The 17,534-nt window shown below is 33.3% G+C and overlaps 1 protein-coding gene across 1 annotated transcript in view; it reads left to right on the top strand.

Moving 5' to 3' along the window:
* The first annotated feature begins 79 nt into the window (after nucleotides 1–79).
* LOC129232192 (aurora kinase C-like) overlaps nucleotides 80–17,534 on the top strand; it is a 43,262-nt gene continuing 25,807 nt past the window's right edge. Inside the window, exons 1-5 of the mRNA XM_054866432.1 lie at nucleotides 80–232; nucleotides 5,817–5,957; nucleotides 7,731–7,940; nucleotides 11,008–11,111; nucleotides 17,315–17,429. Of these exons, the coding sequence (XP_054722407.1) occupies nucleotides 5,829–5,957; nucleotides 7,731–7,940; nucleotides 11,008–11,111; nucleotides 17,315–17,429 (558 nt within the window). The 5' untranslated portion in view covers nucleotides 80–232; nucleotides 5,817–5,828. The remainder of the gene's footprint in view (nucleotides 233–5,816; nucleotides 5,958–7,730; nucleotides 7,941–11,007; nucleotides 11,112–17,314; nucleotides 17,430–17,534) is intronic.

The raw sequence follows: 17,534 nt of genomic DNA, 5'->3' as shown, positions 1-17,534 counted from the left end.
ATCTCAACATTGCTCGTTACAAGACGTAACGTAATTTGAAATCTGTTTATTCGCTTGATTGTCTTTCATTAAAGGCAGTTGTAACAATGTGTTAATGAATTGAAACATTATTATAAAGCTTTGAACATTCAATATATTCACTTAATGATCAAAAGTAAAAAACTTCCTAGAGTAAGTTTAATTATAAAATATATAGTTAACTGAAAAGATTACAATTGTTGCGATTTTGAAAGTAAGTATTCAGTTATTTTTTCCTGTGTACGTCAAATATTATACTTGCAATGTTCTTGATTATTTTTTTTCCTCGAACACGTTGGTTGTTGTTTTACAATACAACAACTACTTTACAGAATTCTTGACTGATATATGAGAACGCATGATTACTGTTACCCTAACACGCGTTTTAGAAGTATGTTGAACCAGATACGTACCCGAAAGCACGAAAAGTTGCTCACTAATTTGATACTATTGTGTCTAGTTGTTTGTTTTTGTGTTTATAAATTAATATACTTCTCCTATCGTGACGACCAGTGGCGCAGTGATGGGTGGATTTTGGGGGGTGAGAACACCCCCCCCCCCCCAAAGGAATTGGTTTAACATAAATGCGAACAACGAAAACAGTAGTTTATGCACATGAAAGGACTGTTTTGATCAAAAAATCCTCTTCAGAAGATATTTTTGATCAAAAAAAAAAAACCCTTCAGAAGGTATTTTTTGATCAAAATAAACCTTTCAGAAAGTATTGTTGATCATAAAACCCCCTCCAGAGGGTGTTTTTGATCAAAAAATTCCCTCCCCCCCCCCAGAAGGTATTTCTGGCTGTGCTAGTGGTGCCAATGTTTAAGGAGTTGTGATGCATGTGGTATTTTTTTCTTTTTTGGAGAGAGATGTAATCTTGGTTTCCACTAAGATTCTATATTTAAGCATTAAAGCTTTAGATATGCATTACGTACAAGTTTTTGTTTTTACCTTTGTTTTCTTTCATTTTTCATCATTTATGATCAGGATACAAGATTAGACCATTAAAGTGCAGACCTGTTCCAATAGACCTTAGAGTAATTAGACTTAGTTTTCTAAACTTCTACTTCACAGTGCTCCAGAGCTTTTGCTTTTTAATTTTCGTAACAAATAAAAGTCCTTAATTGGATACCAAATCAAAAGCATTTACAGACTACTCTAAAAAATTTTTGAATCATCATATCTAATTAACCAAATGTAATTTTAAGAACAGTAAAGAGTTTGCTTCTGAATAAAGCATATTTGCTTTCAACTAAAACAATCTTCTAAATATGTTTCAGGAGCAGCAAGATCATCAATCAATGAGCAGGATCAGACATCAAAAATACCTTTTCAATGTCTGCCCCCAACCTTTAGGATACGATCTCTGGATCTATTAATAATCTTATACATATAAAATCTGAGTATCTATCTATCTATCTATGTCCAAGCTTCTTCTCCCGAAAGACAGTGAACTGACCATCGAACCAGGTATCGATGGATTCGTCATCTTCCCGTCTTCATGTTTAGCTATTTAACATAATCCTCTGATAATAATTAGCGGAGATATCAATTAAAAACTATTAATTATGACTCTTAGATTTCAAAATCAAATCCCTATTTTTCGAAGGCTTTCCTCCATTTAAATTATTATTCAGTGCTTCATCTCAACTTTCCGCAACAATGCTTTTATTAAAATGTATGTGAGCGTGAAGAAAATCATTGAGATGAAAGATCTGTTGCCATTTTTTCTCGAATATGAACAGGTAAAATTCTTGTTTTTGTTTTGAGGCTTTTCCTGTAATCAGGGGATTTAAATTATTTACTTTTTTGGGGGGTTTTCCGCAATCTGCTGCAAAACTACACTGACTTTTTTTTTTTGGTTCAAGCCTGAGTGTTGAACTCGCGTCACTTGACATAACTTTTATCTTCGAGGTGGACCGTGCAAAGCCGGGCGACGCAGCTAGTATCCGATATAAGCAGGGACTGATTTACGGCGGGGCACCAAAGGAAGGGGGCACGAAATTTCTGTCTTTTTTTTTTTTAAACCAAAAAGACAGAAAAAAACTCCAAAACAATTTTATAATGGACAATGAAGAAGTCATATTAGACTCTAAGCAAAGTTTCAAGGTTTCCTGTTAATCTTATAATTTGATTACAAAACTAAAATTCAGAATGTCATCCTATGATGTCATATTAAAGAAATTTTCTTGCTGGTTTGAATGCGACAAACAAAATATTTGAGAAAGTGCAAAAGATCTTTAACCCGGGAGAAAGCGTGCGTGGGGTCTGCACGGACCCCGAGCTCCTAACTTGTAGTTAAATCTAGTTTTAAAGTAATATTTCAAGTTAGAATGTTTATTAATCAAAAATTAAAGATATTCTACTTTTTATAATTCAGTAAATCTCTTGAATACATTAAAGAATATACAAACATGATGCAAATTTACCTTTCAAACCTGGCTTCATTTACAGCTCTATTTTTATTCTTCTTTATCCATGCAGAATTTACAGAGGCTCAGTGTTAGGCATAAATGCCTGTTAATAACAACAGTAAATAATCCTATCTCATCACCTCACAACACCAAGAGTAAAAGAATGTTTTTCCTTACTTATAATGTATTACCAATCATTCTGCATGACTGGGGTAAAAGATTCTTATCAGCACTCATTCACATTGGTCGAATACTGTTGTTATTAACAGGCATTTATGCCTAACACTCAGTGTGTGTTCTTTGCACAAAAACTGACCTTGTTGTCCAAACCCGTAACGTTCTCGAAACTTTAAAAGTTTTTCTTCAATCGTGACATATTCCCCTACGCTGTAGGAATCTCGACAAAGTTTGATAAATATTTCAAAAATGCTTCTGCTTGCCGCAAGTTTATCTTTTCGTCGTTCTTCCCTTGTATTGATGTCATCAAGATCCAACCTCAAACATCTCAGAATAAGTAAAAATTGCAGGTACGACATTGTGGCAGAAAACATTTCTATGCCTGTTCCGAACGAACGTTCAGGTGAGACGATTTGTGTAACCCACACAAATATAGAAATCCAAAGACTGCTCAAATTTCAATTTCATCAGTTTCTTTAGCTTCTCTAGCTCTTGAATAATCAGACGATATTTTTTTAGCATAAATGTTGGTGCTCATTATAATTTCATTAATAATTTCTTCACCTATAAAAATATCCCAAGTCTCATTCGGTGTTGATTACATTCTTTGCAGCCAGTCTGGGTCCTGGGAGATGCGAAATGATGTGTGCACGTGTTCAAACATTTGCTTTAAATTTTTCATTCGCCCATAATGTACACTTATCTTTTCCAATAAAGTCGCCTTCCTAGTGTAGGACTAGTTCTTGTACATGAGAATCTTCATCAAATTCTGATTCTGAATTGTGTTCACTTATATTTTCATGATCAGAACAAATTTCATCATCTGAAAAATTATCTTCTTCACTCTCAACTTCCTTCAAAAGAGTTCGTAGCCTCTCCATTTCTATTTCGTACAGAGTCGCAATGGAGAAGCTAAAAATGAGAATAAGCGTCCACTCACGGAAAGTAGCAACGATAAAGTGCAGCTATCTGACTCATGCGATAATGCGCGCGGGATCCAGACAGACCCCTAGCGTAAAAAATCCCTTTGTTAAAGAAGAAATAATGCCCTGAAGAATTTTTGCCACCGGCTATGAGTAGAGGGGTGTATAAAAGTCGACTACTAAAAAGAATGACCTTTCGAGGCCAGTAGAAAAAAAGAAACTCCATTTTCAACAGGGTTGGCAAGTTTTTGCCGGGGGGCGGAAAAAACCACGGTTTTTACCGCCTGACAAAAATAGGTTTTTGCCAAAGTGGCAAAAATAGATTTTGTGTTAACAACTTACGGACAGTTTTTTTTTCCTTTTCATATAAAAGTAAAAGCATGAAAAGTTTTTGATAAAATTTTAATTCAATTATTTTTATAGTTTAAAAAAATTTAAGGTTTAACTTACTTTTAAAGTTATGGAGCATTTTAACTTTTAAATTTTTAAACATTAACATAAAATTTAAGTTAGTAACATCTAAGACATAATTAATTTACAATGAAAATGTAATTAGCTTGTTTATTATAGCATTTTTTACAGAATACTAAATATCTATATGAAGTATACTTAATCAAGATGCAACTATAAAATAAAAGAAATAAAAGTTAGCTCGTTCTGAAAAAATTGTTTAGCAAACATTTAAAATCTTAAGTTTTACAATCCCAACATTTGTTTTTAATTTATTTTTCACCTTATAAGTTAGAAGTAACATGAAGAGACATAACTAAAATATTAAAGTGCATTTTTTATATTATATTGTCACTATTTCTTGATTGGTTTCTTGATATAATGCTACTTTATTTGCAATTAGGTTTTTGCCTTTTTTTCATTTTTGCCGTTTTTTTTTTCCATTTTTGCCATGGTTTTTTCCACTGTCCCGGCAAAAATACCTTTTTGCCGGCAAAAAACCCAACCCTGATTTTCAAATTGCATGGGGTCCATACGGATTTGCGCACGTTTTCTCGGGTTAAAAATCTTACCCCTGTGATTTGGAGGAATCTTTTCCTGATGAATTTATTCATATTAGTTCAATCATCGGAAAAGAAAGTTCAGTCACCGAAAAGTTTAAAAAAATCCATAAACTTGGTAAATGGATATTTTTGCCAACATAGATACAGCCCTGAAATTGTTTTTGAATTTGCCAATCTCCAATTGTGTAGTGGAGAACGATCATTTTCGCTGTTGAAGAGAACTAAGTGTCCTTTGCGTACTCTCATTTCTGATAGTAAATTTCCTTCATTAGCTCTGTTATCAATAGAAGGAAGTTTGACTGCAAAACTTGGTTATAAGGACATTATAGATGACTTTACTACAAGAAAACATAGGAGAAAACAAAGGAACGCAGAAAGCACATTATGATTCACCTTAACCATTTGTATCATTGTTTCTCCATCTGCGACAATAAAAAATTTTCTCACATGAAAATCAGGAATTTTTTTTTTAGATTTATGTTAAATGATTTTTTTTGCAAAACATCTTAATTGTTAACATTTTTCATATGAAATCGATATTTTAAAGTTTTCTTTCTATCAAAATAATATCTAAAAATTACCTTCATATTTTTGTGTGTGTGTGCATGGGTGGGGGGGGGGAACCATATTTGTCAGTGCCCCGGGGCACCCATGTGTGTAAATCGGTCCCTGGATATAAGTTCAATAAGGTTCAATTCTTTTAAACAAGCATTCCTTTAAAGTAGGCTTACCTCTGGGATGCTGAAACATCAAAAATCACCCCGAACTTTTATGGTCTTACTAACAGGCAATTGTGATTGATAGAGATAGTGATATTAATTCTCTAATTCCAAATCTGATACGCACTCAATAATATATTTTCCCATTCTTCAAACACATGTCGTTAATCTTCAAGAAAATTATTGCACATTGACTTATTAATCATTATTTGTATCTTTTCCAGGCTGAATTCTTAACTGATTGGTTGGGGGAAAATCGTACTTCCAAGGAAGCTTTACTTTGTACCTTTTGCTTAGAAGTATTTTCAATTAATCCTCTAATTCAGTCAAGTATCCTTATCCATGCTTTCTTATTAACATTGCTATAGTGGGGTCTTATTCCTTTACTTTCATGCTCCCATAATTCATTCAAAGGAATATTTTTACCATGCATCCATAATGTTTTAAAGATGCCTTCTTCCTCCAAAAAATTCATTATCTTTTGCCAATTGCTCTGTAATAGGCCAATTTGCATACTGGTGCATTTATGTAACTTGCTTCTGTTCATTACAGATTTTTCAAGATATGGCCTCAAAAAATCAAGTTCCTCTCATGAAGCCAGCTCAAAGGAACAGGCCATCTGACAAAGAGAATCGAGCAAATAGTTATAGTAGACCTACTAAAAGTTCTGAAATGAAAACTAAACCATTACGTGTAAGTTGAATTTTGTTTATTGTAAGGTTATTTTCTCATTATGTGCTGTCGCTTCAGTTCGGGATGAATTTTTTAAAAAATCAGATGTATTTCTAGCACAGCATGGGACCTTAATTTTGAAATCCAAGAAACCCAGACCTTTTTTTCCTTAAATTTCAAAAGGAAAAAAGTTTTTAACTTTCACACTTTTGTCTACATTTGGCTATTACTTTTCAAAAACACAGTACTTGCAGAAGTTTCTTCGCTGCAAGGTGCAATGCACAAATAGACATTTCGCTGAAATCGTGCAGCAATCTTTTAGCATCTGCTTTTGACTAACGATAGTTCTTTTTGTTTTCAAATTGATATTCGACAATACAAAGCATACTGTTTGATGCTTTTAAGTGACTTATGTGGACTGGATAATTGTCATCAAAGTAAAAAGCACAAGTCTAAAATCAATTCAACTAAACAAATAAATAAACTTGAAACATTGTCCAACAGGCCCAGATCTATAAATTTTAGGCCCCCTGCAACAAAATCTGTAGGGCCTCTCCAGAATGGCCAGCAGTGAAAATGTGCAATGTTATAAGCCTTAATTTGAGACGTACCGAGTATTCGGCAACTACTCGGTACTCGACCAAATTTTGATTAGATACTTGGCCAATGTCGAGTAGTTGTAAAAAATTGAATATTGTTCAAGACAGATTTTACAATTAATAAAAAATGGCAAGCATATAATGTACTGCAATAGTTTATAATTCAAATTTACAAGTCAAACTGAAATTTTGAGAAAAATGATGTTTGTTATGCTTTAATGGAATAAATCTTTATTTCAATGTCCCCAAAGTAAACCTTATTTATTAAAAATTGGGCGTAAAAGGTAAGTATATAGAATATATGAGTTTTTGTTTACTATTAAATGGATTTTTGCTACAAACAAAAATTATTCATAAGAAATATAAAAATACCCTTGCTTAAAAAATAAAAGCAAATAAACCAACGTTAAAAACACACATGTGCAGGAACACTGCAGACATGTGTTTCTACATTACAAGGAGTGCCATTTTCAATGCATAAAATGTGAACTTATGGATTTAAAGACATCCGACGAAAGTCGGATTTTTTTTTGTCGGATGTCTTTACCATTCATTTGCTCACACTTTATGCATTGAAAACGATGTTCCTTGTAACGCGGAAACACGTGTCTGCAGTGTTCCTGCACGTGTGTGCTTTTAACGTTGGTTTATTTGCTTTTAAAAATTATTTATAATTGGCAAGCTAGAACTATAACAGATTGATATAATTTGTTTTAAATCCAACCAGATTAATCATACCTTTTATTTGTTTGTTTATTTTTAATTTTGAAAATACCTTGGCCGTAAAATTGTTGATGCAAACAAAATCTTTTAAATAGTGTATAATTTTAATTTAATTTCAACTGGATTTTTAAAATAAACTATTATATGGACATTGAGGCTATACTACTATTCCGGTGAGTTCAAAATTCATGTGTGTGATGGTGGTTCTACTTAAAACATAATTAATTCTCGGTACTCGGCCAAAGTACTACTCGGTACGTCTCTAGCCTTAATGCTAGTTTTTTAATTTTTTTTTGCTTTAGTTTTTTGGGCCTCTTAAGGACGTGCAACATACTATCACATTAAACTATTCATTCGTAATTACAACTCTTTTTATTGTAAGAAATATATCAAAATGTGTATACATTTCTGTTTTAAAATATCGTAATCTTTATCGGAAATTTTTTTAGTTTCCTTCATATTTTTGTTGCAGGCAAGCAATCCAACCACATCCAGTAAGGGAATTGGTGTTGCTACAATATCGAAAGCAACTACACTCAAGCCAAATTCAGATTTTAAAGTTCCTGCTCCCGCGAACAAAGATCCTAAATGTGCTACCGGTCCAGGAATCGAAAAGCTTGTCGGCAATCCTAAGCCTGTTGTAGAAGTTCAACCACGCAAAGTGGCTGTTGAATCGAAAAATGTAAGATTTTTGACTTGATTTTGTATAGAATGCAAATATATTGACTCTGGGCCGGATTTAGGGGAGGGCAGGCCCACACTCCATAACAAAATTTTTACAAAATAACCTAATTTCCACGGGTCGGAAATATCGGATATATACATATATATCAAAATATTCGGATATATGAGGCGTGTTTTTAAAGTAAGTTCCGTTTTTATATAAAAAAGGAACGAGTACAGATAGAGCTTAGTAATTTAGTGCACAAAAATCTACCACCCTTACGCTATTTTTCGACATTGCTCCCGTGATTTTCCAAGCATTTGTCATAGCGTGGTACAGGTTTTTGTATACCTATTCGTACAAAGTTACCGCCCGTTTAGTCAACCATGAGGACTCTTACAGGGCTTTGGCTGGGGCGTTTTTGAACATCCTCTGGTGTGCCCTCACCTCGCTCGCAGCATCTTTCATTTGTTTCGGCATCTAAAGTCTTTCCAAGGTGGTCTGTGGCACAACAGCAATAATGAGCTCAGAGAACATGTTATCCCATGGCTCACTACACAGGCGGCAATTTTCTATGAATAGGTGTACAAAAACCTGTACCACGCTATGACAAATGTTTGGAAAATCACGGGAGCAATGTCAAAAAATAGCGTAAGGATGGTAGATTTTTGTGCAATTAATTTCTTTGCTCTATCTGTACTCGTTCTTTTTTTATGTCAAAACGGAACTTACTTTAAAAATACGCCTCGTGTATCAAAGTATCGGATATTTTAGAAAATATGAGCATCTTTTCGAACCCTGATTAGAGGCCTCCACACTTCCAAATTTGGCCCTGTATTAACTAATTCAATTATTATTTTTAAAGAAACATGTTGACTTTGAAAAATTTTGGTGCTTATTGTGTGTAGTGGGGTTTCTCAATGGTATATGATCCCTAGAGGCACAGAATAGATCAAGGGGGCCACAGGAATAAATATAAAAATAAGAGCCAAGGGGCTATTTGAAGTGGACCACAGTTGAAATATTGAGAATGAGTAAAACCTGAGGATAGTAAAAAATTCAAATAAGTTTGACTAAAGATGCTACATTTCCAGAAATTTTGAAGTCGTGGAAGTTTTTTTCTTGAAAAAATAAAAAATTGATTTCTTCCAAATTAAAATGAAGCTTGATTGTTACTTTGTCTTACAAAACTGAAAAAGTGCTACATATTTATAACTGTATGCCCTTCACAAAATTTTCCTTCCTAGAAATATGCTTAAAACTTTTACTTCAAAAGATACTTTGTTTTCTAACTGCCTATAGATTTCTACGTTCAACATCAAAATTCATCCAAATTAGTGGAATCATCATTCAGTGGTTGATTTTAAGTAGAGTGATTTTTTTAATATATTTAAATCAATTTTTTAACTTTTTAAATGAGATTTTGCACAAGTTTTTTTTTTTTTTTTTTTGCTACAAGCATTTACATACATGTGTACATAATACATATACATTGAATGAAAATATTAAAATTTTTATCTTTAAAGTTTAAACATCTACAATTTTAGCATAGTAACTAGTGCATAATACTTTGATGTACAGGAAAATTTCATTATCTTACAGTTGCATTATCAAAGTTAGAGTTTTCATGTGGGATATTGGACAAATTACAGTCGATTCCGGTTAATAGGCCCACATTAAAACAAGACCATTTTGGTCCTAATAACCGGCTGGTTCGATTAAACGAACAGGACGTGTGTAGCTTCAGGGCCGGATTTGGAAGGGCAACGAAGTTGTGGAGGCCCTAATCAGGGTTCGAAAATATCATCATATTTTCGAAAATATCAGATACTTTGGTATATATGCGATATTTTCGACCCGTGAAAGTAAGGATATTTTATAAAAATTGTATTGTGGAAGCCCCGGGGTAGTAGCCCCGCCTGCCCTCCCCTAAATCCGGCCCTATGTAGTTTTGCCAAATATGCTGTATACAAAACATTTAAATGCCATTATGATTATTGTGAGCCTCATTTGAATGGTAAGCATGCAAAGAAAAATTGCTGTTCACGAAATTTTTCCATTAAAAAGTAAATTAAAGTGAAATAAATCTTTTTACACCTGCCCCAGACCCGTACTATTTTAGTTATTCCCTCCAGTTAGTATTGATTCAATTCAACGACCAGAAGTAACTAAAAATGGGAGAGTGAAAAAATAAGCACTAGAAAGTACTAATCAGTCATTAAAAGTTTTCAATGAAATGTAAATGGCATATCTTACAACTAAATTGAAGAAATTTGATAGTACGCTGAAATTTTGATTTCTGCTGGAACAGAACCTCCATGAAATAAGAGTTTTGTTAACCATTTTTTTCCCTGTAAATATTGATAGGTTTAATTGAAAGTTATAAGAAACCATTATTTATTTTCATTGCACGTACTAAAAAGTTTGTTGACCCACTTCAAACCGACTTTTCAGTGATTTTGAATTCTTTTTCCAATTTGTTCCCATGTTCCTTGGTCAAATTAAACAGATTTTTGGCCCTAATAAGCAAATAATATTAGCCTCGTGTAGTGAGATTTCTTTTGGTTCTTTAAGATTTGATCTGATTAACTGGGGATCCAATTAAGCGAATTCCACTGTATTTCAAAATTTTTAATTTTTTTGAGCAGAAATCATCCCCTCCCCCCCCCCCCTCCATCTCTAATTTTGACCAAATCTGTTGCACATGTTTGAACAACAAAGAATTATGTAACTTAAACCAAATTGTAACACAAAGCACACAACGTTAGTTTTTTCTCTCTCAAACAAGCTTTTTAAGCACTTAGTGGCATAATAATTTCAGACACATGGTTTGGGATTGCAGAAAATGCATTAGGTACGAAAGAAAAAAGAATGCCCTTAATTCTGAAATAGTGAATTTTCAACTTCTGTTGCTAAAAAGTTTCTGACATACCTTGTTTTCATCGAAACAAAAGAACAAATTAAGCGCATTCATTAGTTGTATTTGTTTTGTCTATTGTAACGCTACAATATTATATCATAACTGTTGTATATTAGAGCATGACCTTGGTCATTTCTTTTGTCTAAATCTTTTTCAATGCTTTAGGAAGAGTTTAAAAAGCCTGCGGCAGTGCCAGCTTCAAGTAACAGCAGCGCTTCCGCAGCACAGCCGCCTTCAAGTAGTAACAGCACTTCTGCTTCAGAAACAGAGTGAGTTGTTTTATTGTGTTAGGTGAAGAAAGTTGAGCGGCAGCTAATACAGTAGAAGACTGTTATAAAGCACACCTTGGGACAAGAGCTTTTGCGATATACAGTAGAGAACCAATTATCCGGGAAGTTCGGGACCATAGCTATCCCGGATATCTGAATTTCCCGGTTTTCTGGATCGCTAAAAAGACTTTTGAACGATTGTTTATAAAACTTAAATTACTATAATAAATAATAATATGTATTAAAATAAGAAGAAAACAGTTCAGAAATGCTTATCAATACCAAAACATTAAAAACTACTAGTGCGAGAATAATTTAAACACCAAAAACCTTAAGTTATTTAATAAGATCTGAGACACTCACACTCATTTGAAAAGGAAAGAAAAACATCAATTTTCGATGTTTTAAAATGAAAGAGATTGAAGGGAAGGGCAAGAAAAAAGTTTCTGAACGTAAATGTGCAATTCTTCTACTAGTGTATGAGAGAATTTATTTTCATGAACGCGTTTTTTTTTTTCACTTCTTTGTAAAGGTTTGGCGTTAGCGATTATTGATAACTATTGCTTTTGCATTAAGTTAATACCAATTGAAATTTAATTTATGAGTTCCTGCAGCCTTATTACAGTCTTGCGTTTAACGATTTCTAGATTCCACCATCAACTATCCGGATAATCCGAGAAACACGTTTCACGCGCTTTTGCGACGTCACTTCCGCTCTAAACGGTTTTAATTAAAGGCCATTCAATAAAATATTGCATTATAATGTGACAATGTTCATTTTTTTAGTTTTCAGTTGGAATGAAACACAAAAATTTCAGATTTAAGTGTGTACTTTTTAGTTTAAGAAAATATTCCGGAATTTAAGTGTCCGGAAAATCCGGAAGTAAGCAGACTTGCCAACCCTCCGGATTTAGGCCTGAGTCTCCGTACTTTACGTTATTTTCGACACATCCGGATTTAGCGCTGATATCTCCGGATTTTTGTTCAAAAACTTAACAGCACCAAAAATTAATACATTTCTTCAAAAAAATATTCATTTTGATTGAAAAGAGAAAAAAAAAAACCGCCCGCAAAGCTCTCAAACAGTTTTTTGGCGTTTTGCCAAACTGCCGAAACGCAGGTGTAGCCTACGAAAATGCAATGCAGCACAGAGGTTAACGGACAGAATTTTCGTAGGCTACGACATGGGACTCGCTTGTTTCTACGGAGTACGTCGTTGATCACGTAGCGTGTCTCATTGGAAGAAACAGGTGAACTAAAATAACTTTAACTTTGACGGTTTTCCTGCTAGCTCACGTGGTCAGAACTTGTTTGTTGTTTGTGTCGGCCGGTGCGAGTGCGAATTGTGTAATGTAAATTGTAAATGTACATGTATGTTGTGTTGCGTGTTGAGTAATATAAATTGTAAAGTGCGAAACGATGTCAAAAAAATATCGGACGGCATTCAGCAAAAGCTACACTGAACAATTTCCGTCAATCAAATCGTCAAGAAAAGGCGAACACTTTGCGTTTTGCTCCACCTGTGCCTGTGACTTCTCCATTTTGCATCGAGGTAAAGCTGACATAGAAAAACATATAAGCACAGAGAAACATACACGGAACTCGGCTAGCTTAAAAAATAATAAAAAACTTGATGCCCTTAAGTCTAATCAAGACTTGAATGTTATCCGTGCGGAAGCTCTTTTTACTACGTTTATTGTGGAGCATAATGTCGCAATTCATGCTAGTGATCACGTTGGAGCGTTGTTCCGAAAGATGTTCCCCGATAGCGATATCGCAAAAAAAAATATGGGTGCGCAAGGACCAAAACTACTGCAGTCATTAAAGAGATGGCAAAGTTTGAAAAAGAAAGTATTGTGGAAATACTGAAGAAAAGTCCTTTTTCAATTGCTACTGATGGTAGTAACAAAACTGATTGTAAATTATATCCAATTTGTGTCACATATTATAATGAATCTTCATTGCAAATTGAGTCTTCTTTGCTGTGTTCACCTGTTTTAGAATCAGATGGAACTGGGGTAAACATATCTCATCTTTTATTAAGCGCATTGAATGAAAACCAAATTGATCTGGACAATTGCCTAGCTTTCGGGGCTGATAATGCCCCTGTGATGATAGGAAAAAAAATTGGTGCTGCTGGCATTATGAGTAAAAGCATTTCCAATTTATGTGTTATTGGCTGCCCTTGCCATCTTTTAAATCTCGCAGCTGAAAAAGGTGCAGCTATGCTCCCTGTAAATGTCGAGGAATATGTTATTGACATATATTACTATTTAGATAAAAGTTCCAAAAGAAAACAAAAATTAAAGCAATTTCAGGCATTGCATGATACAGAGACAAGAAAAATAATAAAACATGTATCAACTAGATGGCTTTCATTAGGGCGTTCTCTAAAACGCCTGTTGGAGCAGTGGGATCCGTTGGTATCTTTTTTCAAAGAAGAACTGAAAAGCAAGCCTAATTCAAATAATACTTTAAAAGATTACAAAATTCCAAAAGTAAAGGCCTCTGAAACAAGCAGCCGTTTTAACATGCAAGTAGTAGAGTCAACATCATCTAGAGCTAATTTTCAATCTAGCGCTGTTAAAAGACAGAAATTAGATCCTGATGTTGGTGATCATAAACTGTCCAAAAATATTCTTTCGAGAGAAGAAAGAATCTTTATGTTTCTAACTTCTGATTTAAGTAAAGCCTATTGCTTATTTTTAACTCATACTATACCACTTTTTGAAGAACCCAATGTCAAGTTGCAGTCAGGATCCCCACAAATACATATTCTTCATGAAATTTTAATTACAACTTTTAGGAATGTTTTATCCAGATTTATTGTTCCTTCAGCAATTAAAACCAGTACTTCATTGTTAGATGTAAAATATCATAGTGTGGAAAATCAGAGGTTAGATTCAGATCTTGTGATTGGACAAACATGTTCAAAAGTGGTGGAATCCTTAAAACCAAGTAAAAAAAAGAGTTTTTTAAGTCAGTTAGGATTTATTTCACTACTGTCTGTGATTATATGTATCGTAAGTTCCCATTTAATGATGAAGTATTAATTAATGCTCAAGTATTGAACTTGAATAAGTTAGAGACATCTTCATTTTCTAGTGTACAGTTCTTCTGCCAAAAATTTCCAGTGTTGACAAAGCTTCTAAAATATCAAAGTTCTGATGCATTACTAGATGAACTGCAAGTTCAGTTTTGCTCTCTCCAAGTAGAAGCTTTGCCTGAGGATATTGTAACTGAAAAAAGAATGGATGTGAAGTGGGTGAAACTGAGTAATTATACTGAAAAAAAATATGATCTGCTATGTAAATTTATGCTCTCTCTGCTTACTTTACCACACAGTAATGCAGAATGCGAGAGAATTTTTAGCATGGTAACCAAAACCCACACTCAGTTTCGTTCTCAGTTATCAAATGAAAATTTAGAAAGCTTGCTGACAGTCAAGTCCAAAATGAAAGCTCCTTGCTTCGAAAAAAAGTTTGATGATTTATTTTTAAAAAAGGCAAAATCTTGCACTTTTAATTCTTTAAAATCATAAAATATTTTTTTTAAAGCAAAATTTTCTTATCAAATGTAATATCTTGACAAGTATATGCTTATTAATTGTTTAGAAATGCTTTAGATTAATAGTATTCATTTTGCTATTATACCTCAACAGTTAATTACTAGTTCTATTAATAAAAGAATAATTAAACTTCAAATTGTTTTATTTCTGTGTATAAAATCCATATTTTCTGTGTAAAAAAATTCGTTTATAACACAATGCCATCATTTTAATCTTAGCATATTATGATTAAAACTTTTCTGTTCTGAAAGTAAGATATTATTGCGATTTTGATATGTCGGTACGTTGATAAATAAAATTGCAGGCTTTATCATGCAAATTGCAGGATTTTTCATTTGTCTAGGTTGGGCAAGTCTGAGTAAGTATACCCCTGCGTTAAAGACAACCCTTTGAAGTTCATTTTTGTAAACAATTTCCCGACTTATAGATGAGTAATATGGTATTTATTAAGAAACCGCTAATTTTCTTTGAGGGTATTTCAAAAAAAAAAAAAAAAAAAAAGCTTAGTTTTTCAAAAATTACTGAAAATGCGTATTTTTAAAAAATCGCGGGAAAAAGGAGGCAAAAGGTTGCCGGTTTTCTGGTTTCCCGGTTTTTTGGTTCCCGGATAAAAGGTTCTGCACTGTACAGGTTTTAACGTTACATAGATCATTTCACAAATTTTTGAACTAATATTGAGAATGTATCTATATATTGGCACTTCAGAATAAGTTTTAACTGAAATTACTATTCAAGGGCTAATCCTGGATTTTTTTTCCCCCACTACCTATTTTTGTGAAAGTATGGCATCAATGGTTTTTGAAGGAAAATTTTAATTTTTGTAGAGCTAAAATTTTAGTTGTTCATCTACTATTATTTCTAAAAGTTTTTTTTTTCGGAGGGGGGGGGCTAAAAACCTAAGAGGTACGAAACATCCCATCGCATTTCATCCCCAATAGGCTCTGTGTGCCATTCAGGAAATTGTAAAAAAATTGGCCCCCCAAAATAGATGCTAAAAGATAGCGTTTAAATTGTGTGGATGCACTTTTGTCGAAAAACGGAAAAAGATGAGTTAAAACACAACAAAATAATCGTTATGTGAGCAATTGTTCATTTTAATCAGCTTAACATTTTATTTTATGAGTAAATTTTATTTTTAACAGAAAATCAAATAAAAATGCTGTTTTTTTTTAATTTTTGATTTCCCCCCCCCACCCCCCCCCCCCCCCCCCCCCCCCCCCCCCAATATTGTTTTTGTAACTGCCGATTTTCAAAGTTAGTTTTGTGAAGCTGCAGATTTTATTACTTGATTTTTGGGATTGTGCCGTTTTTAAAATAGAATTATGTGAAGGTACCCAAAAACGGTAGTAAAATCAGCCTGTATTGGACCCTGGTATTAAAGCACTAGCTATGCAATTTGCAATATCATGTTTATATTTTCATCCACAAATATGTTTCACAATCAAAAGAAAGTGAAGTATCCTGCACATCAGCTGGCTTCATCGTTTGCATAACAGCTGCATTTTCAACAGGTTCTTTTTTTTTTTTTGTGAGTACTAATTTTTCAATTAAAAAGTTTTAAATTAAGATGGAAAGGTGAAAAACTGATTCAATATTTAATTTGCTCTAGCATTTTTATGTTTGAAAGGCAAAACTAAGGTTTTTTAAACTGCAAAATTTCTTGTTTATATCTGAAAAGTTGTGTTAAAGAATTGCATTATAGAGGTATTCGACTATGTAAAATTTCAAATAATATTTTCTTAAAGTTTATGTGTGTAAAATTTAGAAACAATAGTTAGTGCCAAGTGAGGCCAAGTGCAATACTAAGGTTAAGAAAAACTGCTGCAAAGTTTATAAAATCATGTAGTTCTATGGTGCATGTTTGTTTTTACATAAGAAGTGTTGGTTGCTAATATGGGGTTAATATTTCAGATTCAGCAATATAAATTATCTCCAAAACATTGAGGGGACCTCGAAAATCAGGGTGGATGACCATAATCAGGTCTAGATAAAATTAAAAACTTTCTGTGAACTCAAATGAGTGTTTAAAAATTTTCTGCCAATGCGGTACTCTTGAGTGCTGCCAACAAAAAATATGTTAAGTTGAAAATTGAGTATAGTACTACTATGCAACCAGAATCTTTTTTTAATTATAATCTAGGACAGTTTTTATAATATTATTTGCTATGATACCTCAAAACTGGAGATCAACATTTGTTGCTCATGGGGGAAAAAATATTACAGAAATTTGTTTTAGAAAATATCAGAACTTTCTGGAAACTTTGGACATTCTCTGCGAACGGCCTTTGTGTGTTTGTTATTATCTTGGTCTGCAAAAAAAAAATGAATGTTATAAAGTTTTAACATTTTGAATATAATTGTAATAATCTACTAGCTTACATTCACCGATCTCAACCGATAACGACTGGTTGGTTGATTATGTGACAGCTAATGATCACATTGTCCAATCAACCAATCATCAGCTTAAAATGGTAGCCAGTGCGGTAACTAGTTGATTATAGAACGCTGCAGTTAGTCACCGGTCGACCGGTTAAGTTCGTCGAACGCAACCCTAGAGTTATTAGATAGTTATTTGATAGTTTGCTACTGTGGTAGTAATAGCTTAAGGATGTTATTTGATTTTTTTCCCCAACAGAAAGAAGAAATGGACACTTGAAGATTTTGATATTGGGAAGCCTTTAGGGAGAGGAAAATTTGGCAATGTTTACTTAGCGAGAGAGAAAAGAAGTAAATTCACTGTGGCTTTAAAAGTGAGTTTTTGCATTAGTTAGTCAAATTTTTATCGCAGACTTTTCAAAAAGTGTTATTTAACCATTCATTAGATTAGCAGAATATATTTTTTTAATATTTGCTGT

The sequence above is a fragment of the Uloborus diversus genome, unplaced genomic scaffold (assembly GCF_026930045.1).
Source record: "Uloborus diversus isolate 005 unplaced genomic scaffold, Udiv.v.3.1 scaffold_11, whole genome shotgun sequence".
Taxonomy (NCBI): domain Eukaryota; kingdom Metazoa; phylum Arthropoda; class Arachnida; order Araneae; family Uloboridae; genus Uloborus; species Uloborus diversus.
The sequence above is the reverse complement of the archived record's forward strand: the minus strand, read 5'-3'. Positions and strand labels throughout refer to the sequence as shown.